The sequence below is a fragment of the Callospermophilus lateralis genome, chromosome 7 (genome assembly GCF_048772815.1).
Source record: "Callospermophilus lateralis isolate mCalLat2 chromosome 7, mCalLat2.hap1, whole genome shotgun sequence".
Taxonomy (NCBI): Eukaryota; Metazoa; Chordata; class Mammalia; order Rodentia; family Sciuridae; genus Callospermophilus; species Callospermophilus lateralis.
In genome coordinates, this window is record NC_135311.1 from 6,140,206 (window position 1) to 6,160,988 (window position 20,783).

At 50.0% G+C, this 20,783-nt stretch overlaps 1 protein-coding gene across 2 annotated transcripts in view; it reads right to left on the reverse strand.

Annotated features, from left to right (window-relative positions):
* Window positions 1–1,768: 1,768 nt before the first annotated feature.
* The window catches only part of Kcnn3 (potassium calcium-activated channel subfamily N member 3), a 151,004-nt gene continuing 131,989 nt past the window's right edge, over window positions 1,769–20,783 (reverse strand). For both annotated transcript variants that reach the window (XM_076861357.1, XM_076861358.1), the window contains exons 5-8: window positions 16,795–16,905; window positions 7,532–7,659; window positions 6,930–6,999; window positions 1,769–2,350 (exon numbers count right to left, since the gene is read on the reverse strand). In XM_076861357.1, coding sequence (XP_076717472.1) covers window positions 2,054–2,350; window positions 6,930–6,999; window positions 7,532–7,659; window positions 16,795–16,905 — 606 coding nt within the window. In that variant the 3' untranslated portion in view covers window positions 1,769–2,053. The remainder of the gene's footprint in view (window positions 2,351–6,929; window positions 7,000–7,531; window positions 7,660–16,794; window positions 16,906–20,783) is intronic.

A 20,783-nucleotide genomic window follows, 5' to 3' on the forward strand; every position in this document is an offset into this window, starting at 1 on the left:
GTAGCAATAGCAAGACCCAAAAGAAGAAGGTTAGCAAGAGCCTAGATCTTCCTGAAAGAGTAGCCTTCGTTCTAGAATTGTCTACCTTGCTGTCTAGTGATTCCCTCATCCTTAGAAGACCAGGCCCAGTGCTGTAGAAGAAAAATCTACTACCAGGAGCCATGATGCACACCTGTGATCCCAGTGACTCCAGAGGTGGAGACAGGAAGATCACAAATGCAAAGCCAGTCTCCGCAACTTAGCAAGGGCTTGTCTCAAAAAATAAAAAGGGCTGAGATTGTAGCTCAAGGTAGAGTACCCCTGGGTTCAATCCCCAATCCAAAATAAAATTGAAAATAAAAATTTGCACAACAAAGCTCGGCCTTATGAATGGAGATGACTTGTTACAAAGCCCGACCACAAATGATAACCCTCTATGCAGGTGACACCCTTTTGTTTGACCCTAAACAGATGAAATATTCCATACAGTATCATTAGTTTCCCACAAGTAGAAGTCAAGGACCTCAGAATGAAGAAAATGATGAATAACATGACACAAATACTGTGTGTGGTCAGACTGTAGAGAAATGAAAGAAAAAAATTCGGTTCCTGTCACTACACTGCATCTTGATGTTTCTAGAGTCTCTTGGAATTTGTGATGTATTGAAATTGTTTTTGCACCGAGATTTAACATGGCACAATATGCATAGGCTTCTGACAAATCTATTCTTCTTACCTTACCCACAAGATTCCCTAAAGACTCCCTTTGTTCTCACAATATTTCATTTTGAGGTGACTTCAGGTCAGGTAGAAGGGACCACTCTCTATCCTTCCCCTCCCAGCTCAGCAGCTCAAAGGTGAGGTGCTTGACCCTTTGCATTTCTAATGTCAGGGGCTGGAAACATGCTGCTTGGTGAATACAGCTCAGCAAATCCCCAGACAATACTTCTGTCCACCAAGATGCCATTGGGTTGCATCTGTTGGTGCACTGTGCAAACATATGCATAATCCTCTGGACCCCCTCCCTTATATACGTACGGGTGTGTAGTCCATCAGAACAGCTTGTTTGGATGTAAGAAGGAAGCCCTGCAAAAGCTGTTATTTTTAGAAGCTTGCTTACCCCTCCAGAATGCCAACAGTTTTGGCTTGGCATCCACTTCAAATCATGCACGGTGCGTATCCAGGGCAAAGCAATGGGCACCGTGTTGGAAGGGACCTGCGTCTTCAGAGGAGCCCAGGATGTGGCCAACACTACCTAACTACCTGGGCTGAATATACCCTGTGTTCATATTCAAACCCACTCAACTCATTAAGAGAGTGCCTACTGTGTGCAGGGGACAATATCAGGTCCCTTTGTATTTGGGTGAAGTTCAAACAAGAAAGGACTTGGACTGAATGTGGGGTGTGGGAAATTGTGTGTGTGTGTGTGTGTGTGTGTGTGTGTGTGTGCAGGTACAAACACCCAGGCTTATATAGGTATTTATGTTGGATGGAAAAATCTGGCTTTTAATTTGTATTTGTGTGTGTGTGTGCGTGCGTGCAGTTCTCACTATTAACCTTTTTTTCAGTCTAAACTGGGTATGTCTGTTTTGGCAAGTTGTGGGCAGCTCTCTTACTTTTTGTCACCCAAGGCTTTCTAGACGGAAGGAGAGAGGCATGCTCCAGGTCCCCGGGAGGGACCCATCCCCAAGCCTGCCCCACCCGCCTCCCAGCGGCCCCTCTTCTGGCCTGGCTTCACGGTGGCTGCTCCGCGCCCCTGCCCCCCCCACCCCCACGTGAAGACCTGAGATTGAGCGTGGATTCTGTTCTCCACCAACTCTGCAGCCAGGGCCCCGCCAGAGGCGTCGCTTCCTGTCCTCTCCTCGTCCCGCTCCCAAGTAGAGGCACCTCAACAGAGATTAGATTTCTGGTTTCAAGGCATTTCGAACCAAGCACGAGTGGGCGAGTCAGCTATGAGCTCCGTCTCTTCTTTCCGCTCCCTGGTCTCCGAGTTCCGCGATGGCAAAGCGACCAGGACAGAGTGGATTTGCATCTTAAGACCTATGGGTAACGCTTCCGGAGAGGGGAGTTTTATTTAGCAACTGCTTGAACTTGTGTAGGGGGTCGGGAAGGAGGTGGAGCTGACCCCGATCGGGCTGTCGGAGAGCGGGGCGTGCGTGGTGCCCACGGCCACGCTGACGCCCCGGGCCTCCAGGATGGCCGTCAGGAGCTGCTGCTGCTGCTGGCGCAGGGTGTCTGCGATGAGCAGGGGCAGGGAGTTGAAGCTGGCCGTGAGGTGCTCCAGCTTACTCTCCAGGCTGCCGATCTGCTTCTCCAAGTCCTCGCTGCGGTCGTTGAGCTCCGTGATCAAGTCGTACATGACATTCTGCATCTGTGCGGAGAGAGAACCAGAGGGGGGAGATGGCCGTGGGCACGGAGGAACGGCCATGGGACAAGGGAGACCCCTGCACCTTGCAGCAGGAGTGGCCTGCAGCCCAGCCGTCTCTGACGTGGCCAAGGAAGGAGAGACCGGTTCCTTCCAACCAAGGGGAAGGCTGGGGTGGGCACATTTGTTCCCTGTTACAACAGTAATGAGCATTCATTGTGTGTGTGTGTGTGTGTGTGTGTGTGTGTATGTGTCCCTGTACTGGGGAGCTGGGGATTGAACCCAGAGGTGCTCTACCACTGAGCTACATCCCCAGCTCTTTTTATTTCCTATTTTGAGATAGGGTCTCACCAACTTGTCCAGGCTAGGCAGCAAACTTGAGATCTTTCTGCCTCAGCTTCCAGATTTCCTGGGATTACAGATGTGCACCTCTGTGCCCAGCAGCTAATTATAAAATTTTTAATAGAAAATACATATGAAGGAAAAGAAATAGCACTTTTCTTCCCCCTTATACAGAGTGCACCTCTAAACTGTCCCCATATTCTTACCGAGACCCACGCTCTCAGCTTCTGTGGCTGCTGGCATTTAATGACTAAAGAGAAGACGCAGAAGTGGAAACGGCTGTTGTCATAGTTTTACAATTAGCAGGCCAGGGTTCAAGTGCAAGAATGCAGCTCAGGAACATGGCAACCTCTGGCCACTTAACCTCTCTCAACCTTGGTTTCCTTATAAAAGGAGCCACCATCTGAGGGCTGGCCCTTCCCCAGCCAGCCCAGGAGGGGGCACAAATACCCAGTCCATGCTGCCTGTTTGGGGACGTCCCTGAAGGGCCTCTCCACCTGGGTGCTGCTCCCCAGTAGCCCTTCTGCACCCAAGACTGTCTCCCAGTGTTCCAAGGACCCCACCAGTTACCAGCGATCCTTCCCCAGCTATCCCATGGTCCCATGTTAATCTAGTCTACGTGACAGCCAGATTTCATCCTGCAAATAACAAATGCCGTCCTGGCTCTGGACATCCGACTTGGGAGCAAGATTCCCAAGTGTCTTCACACTTCCAGGTGTTCTGTGGCAGCAATGACAGATGGCCAGGCTGGCAGTGTCACCCCTCCCACAATCCCCCTTCCCCCAGGGGCTAGGGCTCCTTGGGATTCTGGTGACCTGCCAGTGATGCCCGGATCCTATTTCACCTTTTGTGTCTGGTTACTCCAGAAGGATGTAGAAACCACTGGTGTCCCCAGGGGCCCAAGGAGTAGGAAACAAGGGGAGAGAAAAACAGAGGAGTTAAAGAAGGTGGCATAATATGATGAGCCAGTGAGGAGTAGGGAGAGGGGATTGGAAATGCAGTGAACCCTTGCCAGTTGGAGTTTGCCGGGCTGCACAGGGAGGAGCTGCCCTTGGTGGCATGAAGACAGCTTTGCTCTCAGTTAGCGATGCCCCTGCCAGAGCAGGACACTGTATCCCTGACGCCCTCAGAGGAAAGGGCGACTTTAGAAGTGAAAGTACTTCCCCCATTAATTAACATTCACAGAACCTTCTCAGTGTGCATTTTCTTCCCAGAATATACAAACCACTGATGCCTGTGACTGCTGGGGCGCCCTGATGAGCTCTGGACTCACAGTCCAAGCCCTGGGTTTCAGCCCCAGCCCTGGCACCCTGCCTGACCTTGGGACAGCTGCTTTGTTTCTCAGATCCTGGTTTCCTCATCTACATTCAGAATCAGCACTACCATTTGCAAAAACCTTTAGAGTTTACACAGCATTTTTACAGGTATTATCTTATTTGATCACCTGAGCTTCAGATAGTAGGAATTATTTTTAAATTTCAATGGAAGAAATTAAAGCAATCGGGTAAAGAGCCCAGAACCTCCCTGCTCTGTCTCCGTATAAGGTAGCTATTCAATATAGGAAATAAGATTTGGAGGCCGCGCAGCACATCTTTAATCTAGGGAGGCCTGAAGGGCAGGGCTGTGAAGGTGGTGAGTCGGGGGATGGGGGTGAAGCACAAAGAAAGAAAGGGGAGCGGGCCGGCATCAGATTGCCCTCTCCTGTTCCGTTGCTTGGTGACAGGATGCCAGGGCAAACACCGACCAATGTGAAATATGCTAAGCTGCTGCCAGGACCTTGGGCATCTCCTGGGAGGAAAAGACAAAGACTGGATGGATGTCAGATCCACCTCCTCCCCAGGCCTTCTGGGCATCCCCCCACCACACGCGCGCGCACACACACACACACACACACACACACCCGTGGCTCTGCAGATTCTCCCCTTAACTCTTTCCTGAGGGCTCTCTTTTCCAGGTAACTTGCTCTCCAGGTTATGAACTCACAAGAGCATCTTTCTAACTCACGAGGTTTGTGCTTCACACAGTCTGCTCGTGGGCCCCACCCCTCTGTAGGGTGGCTGTGGGTGGCACTGCAGAAAGGCAGGCTTCCAAGCTGGTTTACCTAATATTCCTGGAGGAGATCAGTCACAGTGTGTCCTTCCAGGTGAGAGGTGAGGTGGGTGACATTGCTGCTCCGAGAAGGAACGTCCTGGGGAATCTCACTGGACTGTTCCTGAAGCTCACAGAGTAGGCTGGCCTGACCTGATCCTCCTCCTGACCATAGTTGATGGGTGCAAGGTGGGCACATGACTCAAACTGGCCAATCAGCATCTCTTCTGAGAATTCAGACTTAAGACAAATAGGAGGCTACTTAATCTTGACCTGTGGCTAAAACTGTAACACAGACTGTCTGAATTGGTGGCCTACTGTAGTCTGCCATGGAGGTAGGAGGTGGAATGGGAGAGAGAGACAGAATTGAAAAGAGACACTTGAATAGATAGAGTCAAGAGATGGTATTGGGCTGAGGTGTAGCTCAGCTGGTAGAGTGCTTACCTAGCACGCACAAGGCCCTGGGTTCAATCCCCAGCACCCACACACAAAGATGGCATAAGGAGATGCCCCCCAAGAGCTTCCCAGGTATGGTTCTAGGCAGTTCCTCTCTGACCACATGCCTGCTTTGAGGTTCTGCCTAGAATGAGGCTCTTATATCCTTAGAGTAGATTCTTCCAGTTTTCAACTTAGTTTCAATGAGTTTGGTTTCTAATATTTGAACCCAAGGTACTCAAAAAAAATTTTTTTTAGTTGTAGATGGACACAATATCTTTATTTTTATTTGTTTATTTTTATGTGGTTCTGAGGATCAAACCCAGGGCCTCATGCATGCGAGGCAAGCACACTACCACTGAGTTACAATCCTAACCCTAGAACCCAAGAGTGTTAACCAACACATCCCCCTGGGCTGGGGGTGTGGTTCTCTCCTGCACATCGCTGTTCTGTTCTCTTCCTCCCCATACCCAGCCTCTCAGGAATCCCCCACTCCATCTGAACACCACCCCCAGAGGTCCGCAGCCCTGTCGACTTCTCCCAGCTGTGCCAAGTCACTTACTCTCTGATAGAAGCCCTTGCAGGCTCAGGAGATCCTTTCTTTGGCCTGATCCCTCTATCTAACAGGGTGCCTGCCCGTGGCCCAACAACCAGTCATTTCTGATTGCTCCCCCCACTTTTAAAAAGTTGCTTAGTTTGCCCAAGGGAGTCTCTCTTGCTCTCCCAGGAAATGTGTTCCATTATGATAATTGACATCTGCTGGAATGTTCTGCCAGCCTGGCCCTGGGCGGTACTCTTGGTATATAATTCCTATCAGAAGGCAGTGGGAGGGGGGTTAGAGGGACCCGTCCACAATGGTGCATGCTCCCAGCTCTGCCCACGTGGGGCCTGGCTTTCTCTACTTTGGTGAAATGCAAGAGGGAGCTTCTTCATAGTATTTATAGCAGTTCAGTGTCTGAAACATGGAATGGCAATGTGATATCAAGCCTTAAGGCCTTGAGCTCTCAAAAGAGGGCTCTCTTTTTTGGGGGGAATCTTTATATTCACTGTTGATTGCATCTTGGGAAATAGAGAAATGTACCACCAATTTGGGGCAAGAAATACTGGACTGTAAAGACTGGAAGATGCAAGGGAAATGAGTCCCCGAAAATAACAGAAAGCTGGAAAGGTCTTAGGTGTGACCCAGGCCATTACACCTATTTGGTTCTTGTTAACATGTTTTGCCCCTGGGTGACCTGAACTCTTTCTTAGGAGCCCCTCAATGGCAGCTACTAAAACAACCCACAGAAAAGACTTAGTAGGTCAGCTAATTAGACAAACCTGAGCCTTTTAAGAAACAAACACCAAGCTTTAAAAGTCAAGAAGATGACTGGGTGCCGTGGCGTGGGGCCTATAATCTCAGTGGCTCAGGGGGCTGAGGCAGGAGATCACAAAGTTCAAAGCCAGCCTCAGCAACTTAGCAAGACCCTATCTCAGAATAATGTATAAAAAGGGCTGGGGGATATGGCTTGGTAGGTAAGTGCCCCTGGGTTTAACCCCTGGTCCCAAACCAAACAAACAAAAACCCCTACAGGTGGGCTGCAAACGTCCAAAACTTAAATCTTGCTTATTTTGTCCTGCGCAGTGGACTTTGGACATCGCCAGGTCTTCCCAGACACACCTGAGAAGTCTAAAGCCAGCAACTTGGAGCTCCAGGATGCCTCTGGACTCCGCCACTCACCTTGGACAGGTCCACCAGCGTGTTGGCCTGGTCACTCAGCTTCCTCTGCTCCATCTTGACGCTCCTCAGTCTGTGGGGGAGAGTCGGACAGAAAAACGTTTCAAGTTCATGTCAAGGTTTAGCCTCGCTGGTGGATTCCACGGCTCTGTCATCTCGTCTGAGCATGGGGACCTTGAGCATGGGGAACTGCCGATAGAATCAAAGGGTTGTCAGGCCCCCCCCCCGGAAAACTCCTGACTCCGTGACCTGAGTTTTCTGGCCGTGTTCAGATCAATCCTGTGCTTGTAAGCCCTTGCTGATGCTGTATTTTTCACTCTGAATGCCCTCTTCTCAACAATGCACTGTGTGTGAGTGAGTGAGAGAGAGAGAGAGAGAGAGAGAGAGAGAGAGAGAGAGGGCGACTCTTGCTCCTTCACCCTCCCAGCAGCCTGCCCACTGCCCGGCAGCAGCAGTAAATGGACAGACGCCTGGTTGGAGCCAGTCCCACCCTGGTGCTGTGGAATGGAACAGACGGGTGTCTCGTGGGCCTCCGAGGTAGGAGAGGATGCCAGCGGAGCTGCAGGTCCCCCACCCCCCGAGGGCGGAGCTGCCCTGGGACTCACTGGTGGATCGCTTGGAGGAATTTCCTCTGGTGCTTCCTGACTTTGGCGTGGTCAATCTTCTTGAGCAGCTTGGTGTGTTTATAGATCAGCCACGTTTCCCGAAGGACGTTGGCTGCAGCATTCTTGATCTGAAGCAAAAGAAACAAAACAGGCTGCTATCAGGTTCCTTTTCCCAGGTTCACGTAATGTGTTTTCACGTCGGTTGCCACCGTGGGCCTCCTAGGAAAACAATTCCGCAGCGATCTATTTTCTTATCAAGACCATGGAACTCTGAGAACATAAAATGATTAAAATTCGTCTCTTATTAACCCTGAACTGGACACAGTAGGCTGCCGCTTGGAGTTGAGAGGCGTTTCTCTTTTCCTTCTTAATTACTTCAGTGCTGCCTCTCAACTGCTGCTGCTGCTGCTATATTTAGGCAGACCCGCCGCGGTGAGACCTTGAGGCCCGGGGACCTCCGAATGGATAAGTATGGGCCATTGCTGACCTGGCGGGCACAGTGCCACATCCGACCTGAGAGTTCCATAGAGTGTGGGGGGCCCATTTCTTGGATTCAGAGAATAAACAGATTTCCTATCGGTTGGAGGTTTAGAAAGGCCTCTTTGAGGAAGTGTCCCCCCAACCCACCCACTGGAGCTGGAGGTATCAGTAAGCCCACTGTTTCCTTTCCTAAGTGGCCCAAACCATTTACACGGTGATTTTACGTGTAAATGTCATCGGCAGAAAACGGAAATAATTTCAAAGCCATGTCTGAAGTCAGTGAAGATGTTTAGGTGTGAAGCGGGAGCTGCCTCCCCCCTGGCTGGCTCCTCCGCAGGGCTCTGCAGTCACACGTTTCCACATATGACGCTGTCATCCGTTGACATGGAAACCACTGATATCACCCGGCTCACGACTGAACTGAGACATATCAATGGCATCCAGATGGCAAGGGACAAAGTTTTAATCCAAACACAGACATCTTCAGCAATTAGTAACAAGAGCAAGAGGAAACAACCCTTATTAACCACAAGCTAAACAGATTTTTGATTAACCGTCTCCATTGCTGTCAGCCATGCAAACGGGCACGGGTCCACGGGCCCGGGGCCCTGAAGCAAGTAGGCCAGCCTCAAGAAACCAGGTGACCAGCCAGCCAGGATCTTAATAAAATCGGAGAACACAGTCCCGCTTCTCCAGCCTGACACCGACAGATGGGACGTTGTTAAGCGCCGAGACGTGTGGGGAGGCCGCCTCCAGGACATGGTGTTGCAGCCTGATGACTTTTGTGTGTGCATGCTTCAAAATTTATTACTGAGGCTGGGTTCTATTTTTCTTTGGCGCTGAAGCGGTGTTTTTAAAAGAACAGCTAAGTCTTCTCAGAAATGTCTGAGTGACATAAATATTGCTTTTTTCCATTCAGTGAAAATCCATGTGGAAATGGTTTTAAATGATTTAATTGCCCACCTCTGGTGCTTTCTTGCCTGAGAGAGAACAGGTGATGGTGAGCAGAGGCCACGGACAGTGGGCGTCCAGGGAATGAGGGGAGGCAGGGAGAGGGCGGTCTCTGGGGCTCTGTTCAGGCTGGAGTGGACAGTGGACTTCTGGAAGAAGAGGTGGCACTCGAGAGGGGTCTTTCCCCCGGCAGAGCCCACATTACTGCTGTTCTTTTGGGGGACAGGGGGCATGGTACGATTTGATTTGTGATTTCTTAGTTTCCATGGGCTCTTGGCCTCTAAGGAAAGTCTCAAAGGACAAAACCCTGCCATAGGAATATTACTCAGCCATAAAGAAGAACAAAATTATGGCATCTGCCGGTAACTGGATGGCACTGGAGACGATCATGCTAGTCAAAATAAGCCGATTCCCAAAACCCAAAGGCTGAATGTTCTTTCTGATATGAAGATGCTGACTCACAATAGGAAGGAGGTGGGGAGGTTCACCGGAATAGACAGGGGGAAGTAGGGAAATAGGAGGGGGATGAGAAAGACAGTAGAATGAATCAGACATCACATTCCTATGTTCATATGTGAACACAGGACCACATCACGTACAGCTCCTCATCATTACAACCCCAAGAATGGGAAGTTATGCTCCAGGTATGTACGATATGCCAAAATACCCTCTACTCTCATGTAGAGCTAAAATGAACAAATAAAAAAAATTCTTAAAAAACCAAACACTTGCCATAGCTTTACAAGGAAGCAGACTCCAGAGACTCAAGTTGCCCCTTGGAACGCTGACAGAGCCGCGGAATGTCAGAGTTGACAGACCTCTGACATCGGCCTGCTGTGTCAGTGTACATCATTTGAAATGGGAAAATCTGCAGGTTCCGCCAATTATTGAGCAGTTTAGAAGCAAATGCTTAATTATCCAAAAGATGAGAAGAAGATGTCCTTACCTTAAGGGCTGCTCAGAGGCCCAGGCAAGCCTGTGCTGCTGGTGCCAGTGTGGCCGAGGACAACACTAATGCCCGAGTACATCCTTTGCATAAACTCACTGCTTCCTCACCACCGCTCTGTCTGGCAGGGACTAATATCATCCCCACTTTATAGATAAAGACGCTGATGCCACCAGGCACTGTGGTGCACGCCTTAATTCCAACGGCTTGGGAGGCTGAGGCAGGAGGATCACAAGTGTGAGGCCATTCTCAACAACTTACAGAAGCCCTAAGCTATTTAGAGCCTGTCTCACAATTTTTAAAGAAGTGTAGGGGCTAGGGGTGTAGCTCAGTAGTAAAGCTCCCCTGGATTCAATCCCCCAGTACAAAAAAGAAAAAAAAAAAAAAGGTCTAAAACCATGTATGATATGACAAATGGAGTCAACGTGGAATCTTTAAAGTGCCAAACTGGTATTAGTTATCATCCAACTCAACCGCCCACCCCACACCGGAGGAAACTGTTTCAGAGATGGGAAACTAGCTCATGGCCAAGTCAAAATCAGAGCCAGGTCCAAGAGATGCCTAAGGTTTTCCTGTGTTCTGAAGGAAGACCTGACTGGGTTGCATCATTACACAAAAGAAATGATTTCCTGTTTCCCAGGATCAAGGAATTGGAAAGGACACTAGTTTGGTTTTTGTTTGATTTAATCATTGTGGCCCTCACTTAGCAACACAGCACAACATGGAGTCTGGGTCCTGCACTTAACTTCAGCCCAAATGCAAGACATTGCAGCCCGGGGAGCTGGAAAGCAACCCACGTCATCTTTATGGGTTTGAACGGGAGGCCCCTGCCTATTCAGGAAAGTGATGTTAAATGCAAGCCTTTGTGCTGACTGAAATTAATTGCCAGCAAACAGCCTGGCACAAATCTAAGGAGATCAATATTTGTAAGAGAAAAAGAAATAGGCTTTTAACTGCACTATGCTTTCCCAGGTAGGCAGCTGATGCTACTGTGACCAGGTCTCCCTCTCTCCAAGTCACCTGACTGATTGCTCAGAGCATCGTCTGGGTGGGGAGCAGATAAGGGCGTGTGCCCCTCCTGGGACATGCTGAGCTTCTGAGGGGCTCTGTACTCCCTTTCCTGATGGCAGCTTGGGTACCCTGGGGCTCTCATAGTGGACAGGGACTCCAGACCCCAAAGATGCTCCCAGGATGCAGGGAGCATGGCGGGAGGCACAGGGCTCGAGATGAAGCAGCAAACTGGCCGGGATTGTTTCAGGCTGGCCATGATTGGACGGGTTGGGATGGGTTCAAGGTGAGGACCCTCCGTGCTTGGAAAGTCATCTATGTGGCTTCCAACCCCCAAACACATAGGCTGTATTCTTTGAGCCCATAAATTCCCTACCCCACAAAATCGATGCTTTCATTCTGATGGGGGATGGCTTCATGAGCTATGTACTGTAGGAAGAACTCTCAGATTAGCGGTCCTGAGTGAGAAAATTGTCCAACTAAGGTCTTGCAAATTGACAGCGACAGCTAACATTTACTGAGCACTGCTATATGCCAGGCTCTGCTATCTGCACTGTTTCCCTGACCCCCCCGAAAAAGTCCACAAGTAGCTGGGCTGATTGGCTCTACCTTGGATCCATTGCTGAACTCTCTGGAACTCACTTTCTGAATTCATTCCCTTGGGGGACACTGAATAAGCAGCTGCAGTGGGCCAGGCACTGTTCTAGGTAGTGGGAATACTGCTATGTATATGTCAGGGAGTAGACAGAATGCAATTTGTAACATAGTATCAGATAATAAAGGCTTCAGTGGGCCAGGAGCTGGAGTGTTGCAAGTTCTATTGGTCTGAGAAATGGGTTTGTTTTGATGAAATGAGAACATAATTACAACACTGAGCACCGAGCCAGGCTACAAGGCTCCTCAATCCATGGCTGCTTTATTATACTCTCCCTGCAATACACGTCAACTTCCTTCCCTCTGGTCTCCCCGACCCCTAACAAAAGAAATACAACAGAATACACGTCTGTTTCCTGAGCCCTTGGCCACACCGTTCCAAGTCAGGGGATCTCTTGGGCCACCTCTCTGCCAAGGTGACCTGCCACTTGGACCCAGAGGGGCTGTGGGTTGCAGGAAGAACACATGGAACAGAAGGACCGGGGGTCAAAGGAGCCCTCTCCTTGGGCACCCCATGTCCTTAGCAGCCAGAGAGCGCCCTGGGAGAGTGAGTCCAAGAGCCCCACTGGTGGACCCACGGGAGGAAATCACTAGTGTATCCGTCACGGGGCCAGGGACTTCCCAGGGAAGAACATTCTACACAGGCTGGACGCAAGCTAACTGAGCAGCGGTCACCATGGCTCTGAGAAGGCCGGCGGGCAGCCCCGTCTCCACACCCGTGACACAGGACTGGAGAGGGGCCTCTCCCTCCTTCCCATCCGCTGAGCCCACTGCTCCCTCATCGTCACCCCCAGATTTCCTGCTGCTTCCTGAGGCTGCCCTCTCTTTCATACCCGGCTTACACCTCCTCTCCTTCCTCCCCACCTTCCATTCCACACTCTTGCCTTCTCAGGAGGGAGAGGGCTCCACCTCCGAGGACTGACAGGAGCCTGGAGGGAGGGGGAGAGGCAGGGAGGAGATACACTTCTGTGGTTCAAAGTTGGAGTTTGAAGCTCTCCCCATGGCAACCTGGGAGTGAACGGCGGGTGATTTCATAACCTGTTAACACTGCTGTGGTGCTCAGCTAGCTGGAGTTAAACTGGTTTTTCTCTCCACCAGGCCGGGGACCCTAACCACCATGTGACTGTCCTGGAAAGCCTGTGGGTTCTGACTGCAGAGCTGTTGCCCTCGGGAGAATAAACTGGATCGGAGATAGGCCCCAGCTTGCTGCACATGGCTTAGGTGTCCCTCTCCCCTCTCCCTGTCTGGAACTGAGTGTTCTCATCTGGGTTGGACCCGATCATCCCCAAGGATCCTTCCAACTCCACCACACAGTGTTTTTGCAACTGCTGTCAAAGATACACCGTGCCCCATCTGTCTGGGACAGAACCTTTGTGGGAGATGAAGTTTGCAGTCCTCTTTTGAGAAGAATCAGCATCCCTGATAACTGTTTAATTGATTAACTAGTGGATTTTAAAGCCATAAAGAGAATCTAGGCATAGGCCAACCAGCTGTGGGTTGTCCATCGAGGGTGCATTAGCCAGACTTCCCACATCTGGTACAGCAATGATGACCAGTGTTTAGTCCTAAAAAGAGTAAACCTTTAAAGTAGCCTGCTGAAAATTTTTTTTTCTAGCAAGACTATGATAACCATTTAACAGGGACAGTAATTAAAGTTTTCTTTATCACCATGAGGCAGATACTAGGGGGCTGTGAAATGTGTTTGAGCGGGTAGTGGTGTGCTCAGAGCTCCAGCACAGCCTGAGATCCACAGGGAAGCAAAGTGCAGGAGAGCTGTGGTAAAGGGGGCTCACCTGGGAGAAGGCAGTGAGCTCTCGTGGATAGTACAAGACTAGAAAGATGGTGGATTTAAGGACAAGGGCAGAGCCCCAGAGGCCACTGTGCAGGAGCAGCTATGGCAAGGTCAAATCAGGCTTAGAAACTGTTCAGTCTGACGGGGCTCAGGGCCCAGAGAAGTCAGAGCTGGCTCAGGGTCTTCAGGCCTGGACCCTGGAGGGATCGCTATGTCATTAGCTGAGCAGGGAAGTCAGGGGGAGAACTAGGTTTAGGGAAGTCCTAAGTTTGGTCTTACTCATTGATTTTGTGGAGGTGTACGTGGATTAGGTCTCTGGGGCAAGGAGCCCTTCAGCAAGGATAAGGACAGGGGATCCTGAACCAGTCCTGCACACCGTGGGGTAGGTCCACCCATTGGTCTGAGTGGAGAGTAGCAGCAGATTCCTGTGTAGGAATCTCCCTTCCATGACACCTGTAGAGCCAAGAGTGTCCATGGCAGCCCACCCTGACATGTTCTCTGAGGGCAGTCAGTCACCAGAAGTTAAGTACAAGGGCAAGGACTCCCTCTTACCCATCTTGGTGTCCCCTGAGACACCAAGAGAGCACACCAGGAAGTGACCTCTGTGATGTGTGTTGAATTACATAAAACAAAGATGGCGACATGGAGGAGCCAGAGTGGGAGAACAGATGGGGCTCCAGGACCCCACAGTCTCTCTGTGTGTCATTTACTTATATATCACCTAGAACCCAGAGGTTAGCGTTAGTGGTAATTATAGAATGGCTGGCGGTGACGCTGCTCAGTCAGTGTGGGAAGAGCTGATCACATTCAATACAGAAATGACGTTGCCACCAGGCTTGATGAGTTATACAAGTGAAGGAAGAGAAAGGCCATGGGTGCAGGAAAACCAGAAACAAGTCCTTCCCCTGTGCCCCAAGACCTTCTCGCATCCCCATCAGCCAACCAGTGAAATTGGCGTCACCCTAATGGCAGACGTGGAGATGAATTAACAGAAGAGAAATTAGAGCACTGTTATGACTCATCAATAATCCCTTCTTCTTTTTGCTTAGATGTTTGGAGAATTAAGGTCACATGCACTTTTAAGGGATTGTGCTTTTATCTGTTAAATCTACTAATTGTCTACTCCTAAGAGGTTTGCAATATGTCACTCTCGGCTCCTTCCACCCCGGATCTTTCCCCAGGAACTCACTGAGACCTTACACGGGGGCTGGACCTAGCAACTCTTTGACCCTCGGACCACTCCAGCTGAATGCAAAGGCCATTTGGAGAGGACCGAGGGTAGGCCAGGATCCCCAGGGGAAGCAGGACGGGCTTGTCTAGTTGGCAGCGTGGAGTGAGCTCAAACCCGAGCAGGCCAGGGACCTCAAACCTCCATTTCAATGAAGGTTATGTGCGAGAACCTTTGGAAGTCCCAGTCCTGCCAGCTTTGAAATTCTCTGCAGGAACCCTCCCTTTTGTGTTGTTTATTTCTCTGGGAAAAGATATTAGCCATTAAAGGGACATTTCAACAGATTCAAGTGTTCTCAGAAAAGTGAAATGTTATTCGATTAAGAAGGTACCTTGCACTCATGGATGAGCAATAAATATTTGAGGATTTGATTTTCAGTCCTACTTTTCAAGAAGCAAGTGGACTTGAAGAGGGTTTTAGAGAATTATTTCTGAAAGTTTGAAATTAGCAAGCACAACTTCATCTCCTTCCACAATTATATTGCAGAAAAAAATTTGTTTATTTTCCTGGCATATGAGAGAGCTGGTTTTCCTCGGCTTTATTTTCCTCTAGTGTCTGATTTACTGGGTAAAAAATGGAGAGGACAAAGTAATAACATGAGATACAAAGTATATTCTCGGCTTCAAAAAGCAAACTAGAATATACAGAGAGACTGTTGATGCTCCTTGGTAAATAACTCCTGAGAAGGTTTTGGGGGCAAAAAATCTCTCTCCCCTCCCTCCTGTATGTGGTTTCAATACAGTGAAGTATCAGGCTAATAGAAGCAAGTATCTTCGCCTTTAGTTGTTTAGAAATTTCCTCAGTCCCAAGCACGCCTCTGACAGTGCATCACAGCGGGGCCGAAGGAGAGGGACCCCGTCGTAGGGCTCCATGTGAAACGCAGCATGTCTTACAATGGTGACAGCATCAAAGGCCGCCATCTTAATGCATCAAAAAAAGGTTTTCTTTTGTACATCTGGTCGCTCAGGGCTGTGAGGTACCTCGTGACGACCATTTGTATGTCAACAGTTTAGGGATATTTGCTTGTCCCTGTTCCTTTTAACATCTGCGGTGGCATTTCAAAGGATCCAATAAATGTAATCAAAGACCAAACAATCGAACGCCATAAATAATTCTGCCGAGAAACTGGAGAGACCTTGGCAACTGCACCCATCTGCCTTCTGGAAGAGCCCACTGCTGCTCAGTCACTCTCTCGCTCTCTTTTTGTTCTCCCTTCCTGCCTTTGTCTCTATTTCTAACACATTTTTTACTGCTTTGCAACATTAATCACTGAATATTTTCTCTAGCTTTCAAAACCTCCAGTTGATGTACGGGCTTGCTCATGGGTCCCTTGCCCTACGGGAGTCCTAACTGAGACAGAGTTACTAGGGCAGCAGAGACCCCAGCACAGGATTTTGGTTCTCTCTGGTCTCAGGAAATCATCTTCCTGACCTTGGTTCAGGCTGCAGTTCTAAAGAATCTTCCATAAAAGCTGTCATTAAATAAACAGCTCCTGCTAGCTCATTCGGCCTGCTGTTACCCTGCAAGGCTCATTTCTGGCTCTTCTAAATGAGCCTTCCCTTCTCTCACAATTCAGTGGGGTGTCAGATTTTTAGCAGCTAAATGAGCTCCCCATTTCTGCATATTTTCCGTTTTTCATCCTCCTTAACCACTTTCATAGGGTACAAGTGAGAAACATTATCTGGAAAACCCAAAAGGGGAAAATTGGATCGTGACGTTCTGATGAACGATATTCAGGAATATGGGCTCTACTGGAACGATCATAGTAAGTGATTCTTAAAAAAAAAAAAAAAAAGGGATTCAATTTAGATATATTTTCAATATAGTTTCAAGATTCTCTACTTCCCTTCCTAATGAGAATCATGAAAATATTTGAGCATAAACAGAAACATCATGTTGGGTGATTTATTTGGCACCATTAGCCCAGGGGGTGGGGACATCATTGTATGCTATTGATCTAATTATCAGGAAGATTATTTGGTTGCCTGAGCCATGCACAATGATTTAACGGAAGACAGGAGCCTGGTGCGTTCAGACAGTGTGTCCCCTGTGTGGAAGTTGTCTGTCTGCGCCTGGGACTCCCTGGGACTCCCTCGACACTCCAAAGGGTGGCCCTCACCCATACCACTGACCGTCTTCTTTCGAACTGGCTTCCACTTTGGTTATTGAGATCCCCGTGAAGACAGGGAGGGGTGACATCTTACCCGTTTGGTGAGCTGAGTGTCCATCATGAAGTTGTGAACGTGTTTCTCCGCTTTGGTGAGTTCCAGCTTTCGAGCCACCACAGCCACCACGAGAGCAGTGCAGCCGGCACCCTGTGGGCGGACATCAAGAGGACCGGGGGTCATTCGAAGGCAAGGTGCAAGACCCTGCCCACTCGAGCTCTCTGGCTGAGCAAGACCGAGCCACCCATGACGCCCAAACCTGCAGAGCCTTCATGTCCCCACCAAGAAGGAGTCTGCAGGGCCCCTTGTGTCATCTCCAGAGTTAGAGAAGGAGAGAAGGAGTTTTCCTAGAACTGGCCAGTCCTTAATGCTGTATGGGGCTGAGGCTTCGGGGGAATTAAACCAATGGATGACCAAGAGGTCTCTTGCTAGTTTTGCAGTGCAGCAGGAGACAGAGGGTTCAGCACACACGGGCGCTCTTGCCCTCCTGCATGCCCCGTGGGCCCAGAAGGGGAGAAGACCATATGGCACAGCACCATGGCTGAGAGTTTTCCTGAAGATAATCAAATGAAGAGGCCACACAGCTTCCCCAGCTTGTCTCCTGGAGGGAACGCGGGTGGGCACTGAGCGATCACGTCTGCTCTGCAGCTGAGTCTCTCTACCTGGAGGCGGTGACTCAGCACAAGGCACGGGTTCTTTCTTGCTTTCACCAGGAGGCTCACGAGTTCACCATCATGCCGAGGTTTTGAAAATGACCACACGTCTGCCCACAACCAGGGTGTAAGTGACCCTGCAGGAGACCCTTAGGAGTTTCCAGGATAAGGGTCCTCGTCTGCTCAGGTTGGAGGAGAGCATGGAGGAGCTCGGGCAGAGGAGCGGGGTTCTGCTGAGCCACAGAATGGCAGGGCTTGCTTCCTCACTCCCGATCCTCTGGGTGTTCACTTGACCGGGAAAAAATGAACAGGAAAAAGAAATGGCACATTCCAGCAGGCTCTGGAGGGGATTGTAAATGCTGTTCCCTGTGCTTCTGCGTTGGCCTGCAGGCACTGGGTCTGGGGGAGAAGATCGTCACCCCGTCCTCTGGCTGGCAGTGGACGTCGGCCCTGTCCTTGGCAAGACAGCACTGTCCTCAGAGACACCACCTTCTCCTGCCCGTTGGCATTGCCCTGATCACTTATGTAAAGAGATGACGAGTTTATCAAAGCCAGAATGTGATCCCCTAGGTGCCAAATAGTAATCCCAGTCTCCACAGTAAAACACCGAGCCCAGTTTAGCAGATTGAGGTCCCTGGATTAAAGAAATCCACCAGCGACATTTTGGTTCATCAGGTCTAATCTAATGAAATGTATGAGACATGAACAAGAATTTTTTTTGGTGGTGGTGGGGGTACTGGGGGTTGAACCCAGGGGTGCTCTATCACGGAACTGCCTGGTTTGGGGGTTTTTGTTGTTGTTGTGGTTGTAGGTGACATTCTCTTTTGAGACAGGGTCTCACTAAATTGCCCAGGCTAGCCTTGAACTTGGGATCTTCTTGCCTCAGCCTCCTGAATCACTGGGATTGCTGGTGTGCACCACCCAACCTGGCTAACACAAAGGTTGTTCAAAGGCACTGCACTCTGCCACAGAATTGGGAGGGCCGCCCGCGGGCAGATCAGCTCCTGCTCTCTCCTGGCTCTCTCTTTCCCTCCTTCCATATGGCTGACAGAGGCTGGCTCCCGTGGGGGGTCAGCGTGGCTGGAGTTGGTGACTTCTCCTGCAAGAGTTTCCATTAAGACGATCGAGTGTTTCTTGGTGCCCTTGGTAGCCCACTTTGGAGCACAGCAAAGTGAAAAGCACCGAGTCTGTGAACTTTCCTTTCCTGACCTCGTTTTCCTCCTTTGTTCGGGGACGGCTGAGTTTTCTTGGCATCTGTGACTCGCCGGAGACTGTGCCCAATTTTCAGAGGCTAGGGACAGTTGGGCAGCCAGGTCTGTAGCTGTGATCAGTTTAGCCAGGCCTCCAAAAGCGAAAAATAGCTTTAAAAGAAGATGTCCTACAGGGAGGATGTGTGTTCCCTCTCCCCTCAACCAGACCCAGTATCATACTTTGCCTTTATGTGGAGTTCCAAAAGCACTTGGGGCCAAAAGCCCCCAAAGAGGGATATATCATAGTGTTAAAAATGGAACATCCGTTGGAGAGGGTTCTCCCCAGGCTCTGTTCTCTTTCATCTCCCTACGTCCACACTAAATTCCACTTCAATCATCCCTGAATGCTGGGGGTACAAGACCCAAAGAAGAGTATCCCTACTTACCACCTCGGGAATGTCATCAAACAAGCCTCCACCATCTCAAATTCCCAGGGTCTCTGGGGAGTACCCTGTGGTCCTCGCCATGGTCTACAGACTATGTGGTTGAATACAAGGGGCTCCTAAGAAGCCAAAGTGTCTTACCTAAAGAATTATCTGTCCCAAACTAGAAAGACGAATTTCTGCCTAGAGGTCGATTTATTTCAACTTAAAAGATGCCAAGACTTTCTTGAGGACATTTCTCTGGAGGATTCTACCTTCTTGACCCCTAATCTCAACTAGAATCGATAGCAATGAACGCTTGTGGTTTTATTTTTCTTTTAGATGAACCAGTGTTTGGATGGTCACCGATCAGGACGGCGAACGTGATCGATTCCACTAAGAGGCAACCTTTGTAAAGATGGAGTCAGCGGCCAGCGTCTTCAGGAAGTGAGGGATGGGCAGAGTCACGGGATCCAGGTTAGTGGTCCTCTCTGGGCGAAGGTGGAAGGACAGAAGACCGAGAGAGGGATGAGAAGAGAGGAGAAAGGAAGGGAAGGAGCCGAGGGAAGGGAGGAGGGTGAAGGAGAGGTGGAGACTAAGACTGGAAATAAGTCCTGCCACATTCTAACAGCAAAGGTCGGAAGATGGAGGGAGGCAGGAGGGGGTCAGGGAGTAAGAAAATAGACGGGCTGGTGGGCGTGAGAAAGGACGGAGCAAGGAGCCAAGACTCGAAGCAGAACTGAAGGGCCCGTTTGGACTTTTTAGAGGCGATAAAGACAGTGCCCTAGGACGCACTCCTCCCTCGGTCTAAGGGTCACCTATCACCTTTTGGCTTCCGTGAGCTTATCCATCTGACAGGGCCCTGCCAGCCACCTGGGAGTGTGACATGGCTGCAAGGCAGCTTAGCTTTACGAGATGAACAGCCAAGGGCCTGGATAATCGTAGCATGTGAGAGCTCCTGCTGCCCTACTGTGCACAGAATGAACAGAGTGGGCATGTGCGGAGAGGACGGGGTGGGGCAGGAGGTGAGAAGTTGCTGGCCCGACTTCCATGGGGTCAGATTGGGGGACAAATCCATGACCCAGTCTTCTGCCTTCAGATGTGCCAAGTCTTGGATCACAGGTGACATCAACTGGGTTCCCTGAGTCTGTTGGGCCCGGCTCCTATTCCCACGGCGAGGGTGGGGAGGGCCCACTGCCCAGATAGAACTTTCCACGGTACATGGGTGAGCAGGGGACACAGAGAGAGAGAGGGGACAGAGGGTGTCTGGCAGGGATGACATGCCGAAGTCACTGATGGATTCGGACCCAAATCTGGAGCCTGACTCCTCCCTGCCAGTCCTCCTGCTTCTTGTTTCCAAGAGACATTCCCAGCTGGAAAGTCTTAAAAGCTGGAAAAACAAGCATCCCAAGGGAGAAGTATGCAGCGTTCTCAACGAAAGAAGCATAAAATAAAATAAAACATAAATGAAAGTGACAAACGGAGGAGGGAAGCCGGGAGGATTTGCAGTTGGATTCTGTTGCTGCAACAGATTCCACGTAACGACTAAAATAACATCAACCGGCTTGAAACCAAGGTGTTTCGGCAGAGGCGCGTCTGAAGCTGACATTAAGCAGATGTCTCCCTGAGCCCTTTTGGTTCTCCTCCCCAAGTGATTCAGTGGGTGCTACCTTCCATTTCATCATGCTCTCCTGTGGAGCTCAGAGACATCTCTCCTGGAGCCCTCGGGGGAAGCTCAGCATCCCCAAGGGCACACTGGGAGC